Raw genomic sequence first — 13,313 nt, forward strand, 5'->3', positions numbered from 1 at the left:
GGGATGGAGAGGCTCTCTCTTTAGCCAGCTGAAGACAAATGGAGGGGTCTCCCAGGGGTTTAAATAGACTTTCTCTCGTGGGTGGAGACCCCCTCCTCACTCCTATGCAAAGTCCAGCTCCAGGATAGAGTTCTGGAGTCACCTGGGCAAGTCACATGTCCATGCATGACTCACAGTTTCTTACCAGGTAGCAGCCATGGGTCACATGCTACCTTGAAAGTCCTCAAGTAGACTTACGTGGATTGGAGCATTCCAAGATTCATTGTCCTTTAAGTGTCTCTTGATTAGGTACAGAGCCAATATTCATAACTTTGAATACAAAAATGATACATGCATACAAACAGGATTAATAGATTCAGTAGATCATAACCTTTGAGATATGGTACATGGCATATGTAGCATAAAACACATTCTAAGCATATTTCCATAAAGCCTTATGGGAGGTACCGTCACAGTCACATTGAGGGTGTGGCTAGCATGAGTAACAGGGTGGAGCATGGGGAGAAGTGACCCCATTGGGTCAAAGATGTGTTCATTGTCGCTAGCGAGGAGCTCAGCATTTAATGTTTTTTGGTCTGTCATTAGCTGAGGATCCTCTCTGGTTGCATAACAATCGGACCCCACCACTGGTCATTTTGCATAGTACACAGAGACTGGCAGCGCTCCGAACACGTTGCTCTGGGGTGAATGCTGAATTATTTTTAGCTCTCTGAATTGGCATGCCTTCCCGCTAGGGACTGAGTGGATTGTGTGGGAAAACTTCAGTGGAGGCTGCCTGAAGTGTACAGCTGTGAGAGTCCCAGGCTGTATGGCTGTCAGCAATACAGGGGTCAGAAAGAAAAAGAGAGACAAGGAGCTAATGGTGATTGGGGAGCAATAAATCTTACTGAGGGAAGCACCTGATTAAAAGTCCAACTAGAAGAAATCCTACCATGGCATTCTTTCTATGCTTGATCAGCAATATGCTCTTATTCCTCTTGTGCATTTAGGGGCCGGTCTTTCCCATGTGCTGAGTCCAGCTACAAGGGCTTGGTGCAGGTAGTCCTGATGCCAGGGGCTGGAATCTGCTATCCTCGGCTGTGGAGTGGCTCTGCTGCTACAAGAGAATGTGCTCTGCGGGCTGATTCCTATGCTGTGCAGAGGGTGTGTCCTCTTAGTTCCATTTCACCCTGGGTCCTCTCCACCCATTGCGAAGGACACGAACCCAGATATGATAGGGGCCATATAAATACTAGATAGATGGATATAGATAAATGGAGATGAGTCCGGATTTGCCCCTTGTTATAATTTTTCCAAGGACCCGATCCTGTGTTCCTTCTACTCTTGTTAAGTTGGCAGTGCAGGATTGATCCCCAAGTTTGATACGAGGTCCACTGAAATAAAACTGGCTGGAAAATCGTTAGGAAATCCTGCTTGGTATCTGCTGCATGCCGAGGAAAGACAGCTTGGCTGGGATGCAGGCTAAGCTGACTAATGGAATTGGTTGTCTAAGGAAATAAATATAAATATCTGAAAGCGTATTAATAACAGTGCTTGGAAGCCTGCGAGGGGATGATTTTTTAAAAAAGGGGTGGACTGCAGCAAATAAATTAAATCTGTTTGCAGCAGCCTAAAATGAAATGGCTTTGGAAAGAGCAGTGTGTAGTTCTGCTGGTTAATGCTCTGTACCTCAGTGCCATGGGGGAGAGACGGGCTCAGTTCATTGCTATTGGTGCTCCTTTAGGCTGGGAGTGCTGTAGAGTGAAGGAGCTTGTGTAGAAGAGGAAAGTCTTGGGTCACTCAACTGGGATCTCCTCTGGCTAGTGAAGGTGACCAGTCAATCCAGCTCAGCCAATAGGTCTGGGATTGTGCTAAGGTTCTTCTTGGGGGGATGATGTAAATGGAAGGGGGAGAGACTGTGAACTTCAGTGCTGATGCCCCAGAAGGAGAAGAGGCCAAAAGAAGCTGTGACACTTTCTCAAGGCACTCAGGATTATAAATCACCTTGTTATCCCCCCTGCCTCAGTTAGAGAGAGACAGCTCCCTGTCACTCCAGCTCTGTTAGCCACCCAATCTCCTCAGAAGCTCTTCCAGCCTTTTTTTCGCCTTGCAGTTCATCTCAGTGCACTCTGAGCCCTCTTGAAGAGCGTTCTCCTGTAGCATCCAGCCCCTGTCACTGGACACTCACAGAAATAACCAAGTTTGCTGTCTCCAAAGAGAAAGTGTACACACCAGCCTGTCTGGTTTAGCAGAGCATTTACACTTCTCTTAATATACAGCACTGAGATGAATTTATAATAAAACCAAGAATAAGTGTATTACAAAACAACACAGATTTAATTGATACTGAATAGGGTACAGTTAAAACAAAAGTATAGCAGCCTTTTAAGAGATTAAACACAACTTTAGCAGGCTACAGTTCTTGTCTAACTAACTAATGTTGCTCACCTAAAGCAACTTCAGTGTCACTAGCCCTTTCCCTGGGCCAGGATCCAACTTTCATTAATGCAAAAATCGCTGTTCTTTTTGCCCCCTCAGTGATGGATAGCAAAATGGTTCTTTTTTCCTTTTTATAGTCCAGTAATCCTTTGAAATGGATCCTTTTGAAGTGTACCTCCAAATAAGATCCTTCTCCCCAGCTGCTTGTGCTGCGGTATGCTGACACCATGCTTCTTTCCCATCAGGGCCCCATCCTCCCTGATTGATCTAACCTCGTTATCTCTAGCCTGCTTCTTATACATATATACACCCTGCCCCTGAAATTTCACTGCTTGCATCGAAAAAAAGGGTATTCACACCACATGCCTGTGCTGCAAAACATCTGTTAGTCTATAAGGTGCCACAGGATTCTTTGCTGCTTCTACAGAACCAGACTAACACGGCTACCCCTCTGATACTTGATCTTCTTGTATACCTCAGATGCAAATATATTCCCATTCGGTTTGGCTTACCGTGCTTAATTTGCATCTGAGACCTAGGCAGACTGGTAAACCAACAGTCCTTTGTTTGGGAAAAACTTGTTTATCAATCCCTGCCTGCTTACATAGTTTAAACATACTTTTAGAACATTCATTACTCCTGGGGAAATTCTTCACCACCACACATGTGCAGAATTTATGTCCCCCACAGATTTTTTTGCTTCCCCACAGAAAAAAATGACTTTCTGATGGGGAAGCAAAGGGAAGCCACAAGAGCAGTCATGCAACCCTCCCCAAGCAGTATGTTTCAGGTGCCCAAGGCAGCTGGCAGAGTGGTAAATCACTGTGGGGTTGGGGGCGGGATTGGGGAAGACCTGGCTGGTGGCTCCTACCCTGGGCCAGGCTCAGCTGCTAGTCACAGGTGAGCTGGGGAGGATTGGACTTCCTCTTCCCCTGAACAGCATCCGAGGCCATGTCAAACCCACCCCCAGATTTCTCCCCTGACTATAGGAAACTCTGCAAATCCCCCTCCTTCTTCCCCCCCCCGCCCCGGTGCTTCCTGCACCCATCCCTCCTCAGCTGCAAGGGGAGGGATCACTGTACAAGTAGCTGCTTATCCCCCCTCATACCCAAACCCTCCTACCAAGCCTTATCCCCCCCCACATACACACACCCAGAACCGCCCCTGATGAGCCCCACTCCCCCTGCACCTGGACCACTCAATGAGCCACCCGCATCTGGATCCCCCCCCCACTGAACCCCAACCAGCTGCACCTGGATCCCCACCCAACTGAGCTCCATTCCCCCAGCATCTGAATGCCCTCATTAAGTCCCCAACACCCAGACCACCCTGCTGAGCTCTATCCCCACAAACCTAGACCCCCGCTGAGCTCCAACCATGTTCACCTGGACCCCACTGCGGAGTCCCATTACCGTTGCACCCAGAACCCCCCAACAAGCCCCCGTGCATCCAGATCCTCCCCCCCCACACACCCGGATCCGCCACTGAGCCGCCCGCACACAGATTGCCCCACAGAGAACCCTCTCAACCCACACCCGGATCCCCCCACACTAAGCCCCTCCACACTTGGATCCTGCCTTGCTGAACCTGCGTGCCCACACTGGTGCACCTGGCATGGAGGGGCAGGACCCTGGGGTGTTTCTGGGGCAGGCCTGGTCCTTGCGCTGTGTCAGGGTTGGGTGCAGCCTCACCACTGAGTCCGTATCCCGGGGGGGAGAGCTCCCCAGTGATTTCCCACCTCTATGTAGCCAGTGGCATGTGCTCCCCAGTGCCATGCTGGAGTCTCCACATTTATTTGACAAATAAAATTGGCAGAACTATAAAATATTGTGCACAGAACTTTTCATTTCTTGGTGCAGAATTTTTAATTTTTTGGCACAGAATACCCTCAGGAGTAGTACATGCAGCTACTAACGTATTATCTTACATAGGTCATGCCACTAGGATATAAGCTTTCATTTGATGTCATCTTGATCGATAAATGCTATGACAGCAATGTGGTAGGTGTAGTGAATTTGTCAGGGCTGATCATAGTTGCTGACACAGGGTGGCAGATCACCAAGGTGTCATGGAAGCCCTTTCCCTTCCCACTTCACCACTCACCCACGGCGAGCAGGGATGATCTGGTTGGGTCTTGCTGGCAGTGCCATAGAACTTCTAAGAGGCATGACTGGGGAGGGATGGCCGTTCACACTGGGATGGCTACACCCTGCTGGCTATACCTGTTGCATGTGAGTAGAAATGGACGTGCCTCTGAGGCTTCTCCCACACTGTTACTAGCCAGAATTTCGTCCCGTCAGGGCTTTTCCACTGGAGCGCAGTGTGTTTTCTGCTCCAGGCAAACCCAGACCCATGGGAGGCACAGTCGAGCCCGCTGCAGCTGAATGCACTCATGTTCACTGTCCCTGCAGCCGAGAGGGCCGCGAACAATGTCTTTAAATGTATAAGCAGCAAAGAATCCTGTGGCACCTTATAGACTAACAGACGTTTTGCAGCATGAGCTTTCGTGGGTGAATACCCACTGCATCCGAAGAAGTGGGTATTCACCCACGAAAGCTCATGCTGCAAAACGTCTGTTAGTCTATAAGGTGCCACAGGATTCTTTGCTGCTTCTACAGAACCAGACTAACACGGCTACCCCTGTGATACTTTAAATGTATAGAGCTGTAAGTGGGAACTGAAGCAAACCCTGGTGCAGTGGAAATTCCCAAATTCCCATCCCTGTCAAGAAATATTTCCCTTGCATTCAATCAATGCCATAGATAGAGCCATGAGTCTTTGACAGTAATGTGTAAGTTACAGTGGAAAATACTGAATCATAGAATTAAAGAAGAAATACCAGCCAGGGCCAGTCTAGAGTCCATCCCCTGACACCCGCCATGCAGGGTCTCTCCCCTCTGTGTTTTCTTCAGTATTTGGTCTGATCCGCTTTTAAATGACTCAGGCAATGTGGCTTCCATTGCCTCACTTGGAAGGGTAGGAATGTAGGAATTACCATATTAACTGAGGGCTTGTTGTCACTTAAAACACTGCAGCTGCGGCGCTTCAGTGTAAATGCAATATCTCCCATCGGTGTAGATAACCCACCTCCCAGAGAGGCAGTCACTAGTTCTTCCATTGATTTAGCGCTGTCTACGCAGAGACTTGAGGCAAGTCTACACTACTGTGCTGCACTGCTGTCGCGCATCTGGTGAAGACACGCTATGCCGGCAGGACAGCGCTCTCCCGTCAGCATCGTTACTCCACCTCAATGAGAGGTGGGAGTGAGAGTGTCTCCTGCTGACTTAGCACTGGTGTGGACAGCACTTAGGATGATGTAATTTGCATTGCTCAGGGGGTGGCTTTTTCACACCCCTGAGCGACATAAGTTACATCAACTTAAGCGGTAGTGGAGACAAGCACTTAAGTCAGCTTAACAAAGCCACTCAACGATACGGATTTTTTGCACCCCTGACCAATGTAGTTAAATGGACCTAATTTTCTAGTGTAGACCAAGCCTCAGACCAGTGATCCATCCAGTCCAGGATCTTGACTGTTACAGCACCAGTAACAGCTGCTTCAAAGGAAAGATCCAAGAAACCTTTCAGTAGTAGCTATGGAATAACCTGCCCACAGGGAAGGTTTTTTCCTAGCTCCTTCAGCCTCTTTGATTAGAGGCTGGTTGAAACCCTGAAGCATGAGAGTTTTTATCCCTTCCAAAACACATGGAATAAACCCTTGCTGTTGAAACTCTAGATGTTCTTTTTCTCCATATAAACTCCTATTCCTTTTTAAAAAAATACTTCTAAGCTCTTTGCCTGGATGGTATCTTGAGGCAATGAGTTCCACAGGTTAATTGTGCATAGTGTGAAAATATACTTCCATTTATCCACAACCAAGATCTTACCATTAGGGATTTGATTGTAGTCCTCCTCTTACCTATACCTTTGTTTCAACGTTACTCCATTTCTCCTAGTAAAACCACTGTGGATCCCACACCAAGTGGATCTTCACCCTCCTTGCTGTCTGAATGGCTTATGTGTTTCTTTGCCAAAGGCAACAGATCATCCAGAATCGATCCTTCCCCATTATATCATGTGTTTGTATTTTTACATGATGTTAGTTTCATGATCCACCAAGATGTTCAGCTCACCTGTTGTGTACTATTTTGAGCCAAATGACTAAAAACAAAATAAAAAGCACACAGAAAACCCAGCCCCACTGATTTATTCAAAGTGAGGTCCCAATTAAAGGGAGTCCTGCCATATAGTTAGTCATCAGAAGGAAAAATACATCTTTGCAATGAGATTAAGGGTTGGCATGTTTCAAACCCCCAGTGTTCAAGGATGACAGATTACATGCCTTGGGAAGCATCTACAGCAGGTTTGTTCTGAATATGCTGAAAACTGCCTTTTGATTTTTATCTGAACCTCAATCCAGCAGGGACTTCAGCCCCCTTTATTTGCCTTGCTGGTCTCCCCAGATGAAGAAAGGCAGTAATGGGGAGAAGGCAAGAAAGGCGCCATTTTCTGTGATTGGGTTTGAAATGCTCTTGGTGACAATTCAGAGTGGCCTGCAAGTGTGGAAATGCCAGAATGAGGCCTGCTCTTAATACCTTGCTGGTCGATATGACGTCGTTCATGGAGCTTTTAAAGCCAAATGTTGGAACGAATGAAACAAAGTAGCAAAGACTTAAATTAGGTGGCAACAATCAAAGTAATGGAAACAAAACTAACCATTAATTAGCCATTGGAACAATTTACCAAGGGTTGTGATGGGTTCTCTATCACTGACCATTTTTAAATCAAGATTGGATGTTTTTCTGAAAGACCTGCTGTAGGAATTTTTCTGGGGAAGTCCTATGGCCTGTGTTCTACAGGCAGTCAGATTTGGTGGTTACAATGGTCCTTTCTGGTCATGAAATCTATGAATCTTTGGAAACGCAAGTGAGGGCTTTAGAGAAGTTCTCTCACTGATATTGAAGCGGGGTGACCTAGTGGATTGAGTACTAGGCCAGCAGTTAGATGCTCATGCTTTCTAGGAAAACAGGAATAGCTCAGCTGGATCAGACCAATGGTCCATTTCATTTAGTATCTTGTCTCTGAGAGTGGCCAGTGCTAGATTCTTCAGAGGACAGAGCAAGAAGAACTCAGAAGTGGATAATTATGGAATAGCCTGCCCTTAGTGGAAGTTCTTCTGACCCCATTACTTAGAGGTTGGCTTATTTTTTGAGCAGTAAACATAAGGGTTTATATCAGTTCCACCCTCTTTTTTGAAAATAATCCTATCTATTATAATGGGGGCTGTTTTTGTTTGTCATGTAAATGTCCAGTCCTTTTTTTGGACTCTGATTAAACTCTTGGACTCAATAATATTTTGTGGTAATGAATTCCACAGGCTGATTGGTCACAGGTTCATCTGGGCTGGTGTCATGACATCAGATTGTGATGTAAATATTGTTGTGTCATGGAGTCTGACTTTCCAAACTTTGTGACCAGGAGGAAAATCTCTTTGGATTCAGCCACACCTATTTAGAACAGTAATTGCTTCACATCTATCTAGTAAAATCTAGCACTGAGTAGCTTCTATTTGTTTAAAACATTTATGTCTAAGAAGCTGGCAAGTCAGAGGCTGTGAGTTGGAGTTGGTTATTTTGCAGCATTTGATTTAATTTCACTAACAAGTTACAAATTTAAGTTATAGGGAGAAGTATCTCAAATACAGCCACAGATAACTTTTCAGAGAGACCCCAGGTCTTGTGGACAAGGTGGTAAATTTAAAGAATGTGTATAGAAAGGCTGGTCTTTTACAAAGGTATTTTGAGGAGGAGGGGGGGAAATAAGGGGGTATTTCATGTTAAGCACATGAAGTTTTGAGAGTCAGTGAATCTAAACATTTCTGCATCATTCTTGCTTTTGCTTGAGGCTTTCACACAACACAGACTGAGGCAACTGAGAGTGTGGAGGCAGCAGTGAAAAATGTAAGATTAATACAGTACTATTTTTAGGGATGTGTAGGAGGTTGTGCTATTTGGTGGCTAGAGGAGGGGACTGGAAGTCAAGACTCCTGGGTCCTGTTCTCAGAGCTGCCACTGACTCTAAGTGCATGACCTTGGGCAAGTCCCTTAACATCTTTTTGCCACAGTTCACCTTTCTGTAAACGGGCGAATAATGCCTACCTGCTTCAGAGGGATGTTATGAGGCTTTAAGTAATGCTGAGGAAAATTCTTTAAGCTCAGTGGATAAAAAGAGCTATGTTATCATTGCCCTTCTTCCAGAAGTGTGCAGCATTGTTATTGTCACTAGAGACTTAGTTCAGTTAAAGAAGCTATGCAGATTCCAGGCAATTATTTTGTAGGAATAAGACAATTACATTTGCCCCATGTTATCGCTCTGCCTGGCAGCGTTCCCTTCTTCCTCCTCTCAAGCGGTGTAGAAAATGCCACCATTTTCTCTAGCTTCCATTACAACCAATGAAAACTTTAGCGAATTCAGGTCATTCAATTTTTGTGAAAAATATCAGCTGTCAAATGCTTCTGTTTTAACCTACTACCCCCATACTAACCATGTTCTTTGCTGCCACATCAGGAGTGGGGAGGCTGAGTCACAGGTCAGAATGTAATGCTATGAGCTCAGACCACAGTGGTAAGATCTCCTCAATATAGATTCCTTAGCCATTCACCTTCTGTTTTTGCTAAATGGCCTACGTTTTTGCTCGAGCAAGCACAATTAAAAACCATGCATAACCTCTCAAAAATACAGGTAATTTACCAGCCAGGTTGGGATGCTTTGAGCATCCTAATCACCCCGGAGTAGAATTCATGTCATACTTCACTGCTTATTGTTGCTGGCTGCCTGCAGAGTCAGGAAGACCCTGCAGCATCAACTTACAGATTGTTCATTTTTTCAGTGTTATCTTGCTGGCTATGTGGGCTTTTTTTTTTTTTTTTTTTAAATAGAAGTGAAGGTCCAGAATATAGTTCTGTGGCAAAGCGGCAAATTCTGTAAATGTTATTTATGTTGTTCCTAAAATAATAAAAAGGAATCTAGGCAACACTCTACGCACCCCTAACACAAGTTACCCCCCAAAAGATCAAATTAAACATCTGTGGCTAATTCAGCTCAGCTGCTGATTACAATCCCCTCAAGGCTGGGGGAATTGGGAGTAGGAGTGGGGTTGGGTTAGCTTCTCTGAGACTGGAATTTGGATATAGATCTGCATAGATGCTGAACCTTCCCCACATCTGAAATAGAAAATGTTGTGGGGAAAAAAGGATTGGGCCCATGTCTAGTTATTTATATAGCAGCCACTGAGCAACATATTCTTGGTCCTGTACAGCTATCAACCCCAAATCTGCAGTCCTAATTCAGGCAAAACCCTCACTGAGTTCTTGGCTGAGTCGGGATTGCAGAACTATGACTTACATATACAAGAATTACTTTACCCACCAGTGAAATGCAGCCACCTCTAGGGTAGAGGGGGACAATCAGATCACACAGCACAACAGAACATGACAGAATGAGAGGAGACATGGTCAGACAAGCCCTTAGTCTTATTTTAAAAAGCACAAGAGCTTTAATGTCAACATGAAACAGATAAAGATCTTGTTATTTAAAGTCCTGTTTGATAGACAAAACAACAGTTCATCTGCTTCTGAAAGATGAAGTGGTGAATCGACGCAGCTAGGATTTGAAGCTCTGGTTCCAGGGCACTTGGGGTTTCAAATTTGATCCCTGCTATATCTGATCAAGAAATGATAAACCTGAAATTAAGATTGGCAGGTACCGACTCAATGGAAAAATGCAGCCTTCACATGGAATCCTTGAGTGCTCCCTGACTAGCTCTGAAAGTGCACATCCCACTGCCTGGTAGCATATTAAAAAAAAAAAATCCCCAAATATTCTAAACATCAGTACCTTGTTCTTAGCTAACGCTGGTAGCCTTTCCTTAAATACAATCCTTCCAGGAATTGATTTCCATGTAGCAAATGAAAGGAGATAGGACTTAATCCAACTGAGCAAGTCTCTTCCCTCCCAAATGATATGGAGTGTTTTTACATGGCTGAATCTTGCAAATGAAGTCTTCAGGGAAATGATCAGCCGCTTGTAGGACTTGGAGATAGGGGAGCTTGCAGCATGATTGCGACTCTCAACAGAAGGAGCGGTGTCTGCAATTGTGGGCTCAGCTTAATGGCAAATTATTATCTACAGAGGGTGGAGGAGGGGTGCGGGAGGAAAGCAAAGCAGCCAGTGTAACCAAGATGAGGTTATTATTTTTAACAAGTTTCCTTTTCTGTTTACAATAGAATTTAATTTGATTTCTTTACCATGTGCCCTACGAATGGTAGTTGCTGAACAATTGCTTGTATCCTTTTCTCTGTGAAGTGCAGGATGGACAGAGACCCCTAAGCCATGATTTTGATGGCAGACTTGCAGGACATCTCCCATACTCTGCAGGGCTATTAAGGGCAGCTCTGGGGAACTGGGGCAGGGACCATGGATTTACGGCTGTGCAGATCCATCAGTCATTTGCTACGTGCTGGAGTCTCCAGTTACAGATGTAAATAGGGGCTTTGCTGGCACTCAGTGGCCTGGGTTGGTGTGGGGAATTTGTTTTAAACTGAATCCTGTGAAACTCCTGAGAACACAGTCCCAGTGCATGAAAAACAGGTAGTGGAGCTGCCTAGACACAAGTGAGCCTCGTTGCTCGACTCTCAGGCCTTGTCTACAGCAGAGAATTTCTTTCTTGTTTTCCCAGCAACAATGCAACTACACTGCTGCTAGCAACAATATGAATCCCAGTGTAAGCAGGGCACCTGGTCTGCACTACAGCTTGTGCCATTGGTCATGCTGGCACAGCTGCACCACTGCTAGGAAAATGGGTACAAAATGTCCTGTTGTGGACACTCCCTCATCCTGCAAGCTAGGTGAAGTGCCTAAAGTGAGCCATTGGTGTAACCAGTGAAGAGTAAATTAGATTAGATTATTGCAGCCCTTTCAATGGAGTGGGGATGGGGGTGGTTAGAGGAGTAACCAGCAAACTGGGTTTCTAACATCTCCGTGGACATCTTGCTTTGCACGTTGGTCATTTGTTGCCTGTCTGACTTATCCATTCAGGCAGTGGACTGTACAGAGCTGTGTATTTGTACAGCACTGTGCACAATGGGGCCTGATCCAGGATGGGGCTCTTGGATGCTAATCAAAGATAATTAATGCTCTACGGTATATTTCGGCTGTAACACGGGTAAGGAAAATACGAGGATTTTTTAACAAAACTGCTACCTTGACAGTCCCCCTTTCACATAGACTGTTTGTATTTTCCCTTCTTGCAGGAGGAATGCCAGAACTATGTGCGAGTGCTGATTGTTTATGGCAAGAAGGTTTTTACCTGCGGTACCAATGCCTTCTCCCCAGTGTGTTCCAGTAGACAGGTCTGTTATTGCCTTTCTCTTTTGGGAGGGGGAGGGATGGCGGAGAGAGATGAGGGTGTGTTCCAGGGAAAGAGTCATGTTGAGGCGAAGATGGAAGTATTCCCTATTATAGAGTAAATATTCAAAATTCAGCTGATCTGAAATTGTCTCTTTGCTGTGATCCCACCCACCCCCCTTGCTGGGAAATGAGGCTGACGCTATATATGGATTGGGTTCAGCTACAAACAGTATTTGTGGCCTTGTGAGTCACACACTCCCTATAGGGTAGTGCTTTGTGAGGTGGGAGGCTGACTGTGGTGGAAGGGGCTTGGACTCAGACTACCCTTTTGTTTTGGGAGGAGAGGTTTTTTTCACTTGTAGGGAGCAGGGCAGAAGAGCTGGAGAGCTGTGAAGGGGGCCTTGTGGTGAGAGGGATTACAGGGCTGTTGAAACTTTACACCTTTCATGGTTCTTTCTTGCTCTTCCCTTGCTCATAAGCCTGCTGCTGACAGCTAGGACTGGCAACACGCATCTGTTGTCTCTAAGATTCTTCCCCAGCTGAATGCTCAGTCAGCTTGAACTGGAAGCTGTCTCTGTTTTAGGATGTTGGGGATGTGCATGGGGCACATCCCCAACATCCTCTGACATCCTTCTCAAGGCGCAGATTATCCCGGGTGGCAATTGAGCTGGGTGGATTCAGGAGACATGGAACACAGACTAACTAATGGGGGTGGAGGGGCGCATTCTTCAGCTCCCAAACAGGAGAGATTCCCCCTCAGAATCAGGATTGGTCCCTGCAGCTGTGTCATGAGTGCTACAAAGGCTGTTTTCAGTGAGAGTGGGCCCTGTTTGTTGGAATTCCAACTCATATAAGTATCAGAGGGGTAGCCGTGTTAGTCTGGATCTGTAAAAGCAACAAAGAATCCTGTGGCACCTTATAGACTAACAGACGTTCTGCAGCATGAGCTTTCGTGGGTGAATACCCACTTCTTCAGATGCAAGAGCATCTGTTAGTCTATAAGGTGCCACAGGATTCTTTGTTGCTTTTACAACTCATATAAGGTTCCACCAAAACAAATGACGACAAAGCTCACCGTGGTATTAAAAGAAGCAGGACCAGCACCCCAGTGCTTTAAAAAATGTCAGCAGGTAAAATTGGAAACAGAAGGAACCTACACATCCAGAGACTGTAAATAGGCAGCTGATGTATGCGGGTACAACTCCATTGACATTGGCAAGCTGTGCCCGCTGGCATCCCAGGCTGGTGCACATCACCTTTTTGCAGAGGGCCAGCAGGTCTGAAGCTGATGCACTACACTGGCTTTGTGCTGGCCCTCTGCAAGTGGCAGATTTGACCCTTGATTTACAATCATGCACAATGTCATTTTCTTACCATTGCCTATTGTGGGTTTTTTTTTTTTAACATGGGGGTTGTTACTAGGTGCTCAAGGAAAGGTTGAATTCTGCGTGCATGCTTAGAGAAGCCAACTGTGCTATAAAACCCTTT

At 45.7% G+C, this 13,313-nt stretch overlaps 1 protein-coding gene across 6 annotated transcripts in view; it reads left to right on the forward strand.

The window, feature by feature from the left end:
- The window catches only part of SEMA5B (semaphorin 5B), a 351,645-nt gene that overhangs the window by 253,437 nt on the left and 84,895 nt on the right, over positions 1 to 13,313 (forward strand). For all 6 annotated transcript variants that reach the window (XM_039494195.1, XM_039494194.1, XM_039494196.1 and 3 more), the window contains exon 7: positions 11,729 to 11,827. In XM_039494195.1, coding sequence (XP_039350129.1) covers positions 11,729 to 11,827 — 99 coding nt within the window. The remainder of the gene's footprint in view (positions 1 to 11,728; positions 11,828 to 13,313) is intronic.

The sequence above is a fragment of the Mauremys reevesii genome, linkage group 11, assembly GCF_016161935.1.
Source record: "Mauremys reevesii isolate NIE-2019 linkage group 11, ASM1616193v1, whole genome shotgun sequence".
Taxonomy (NCBI): domain Eukaryota; kingdom Metazoa; phylum Chordata; order Testudines; family Geoemydidae; genus Mauremys; species Mauremys reevesii.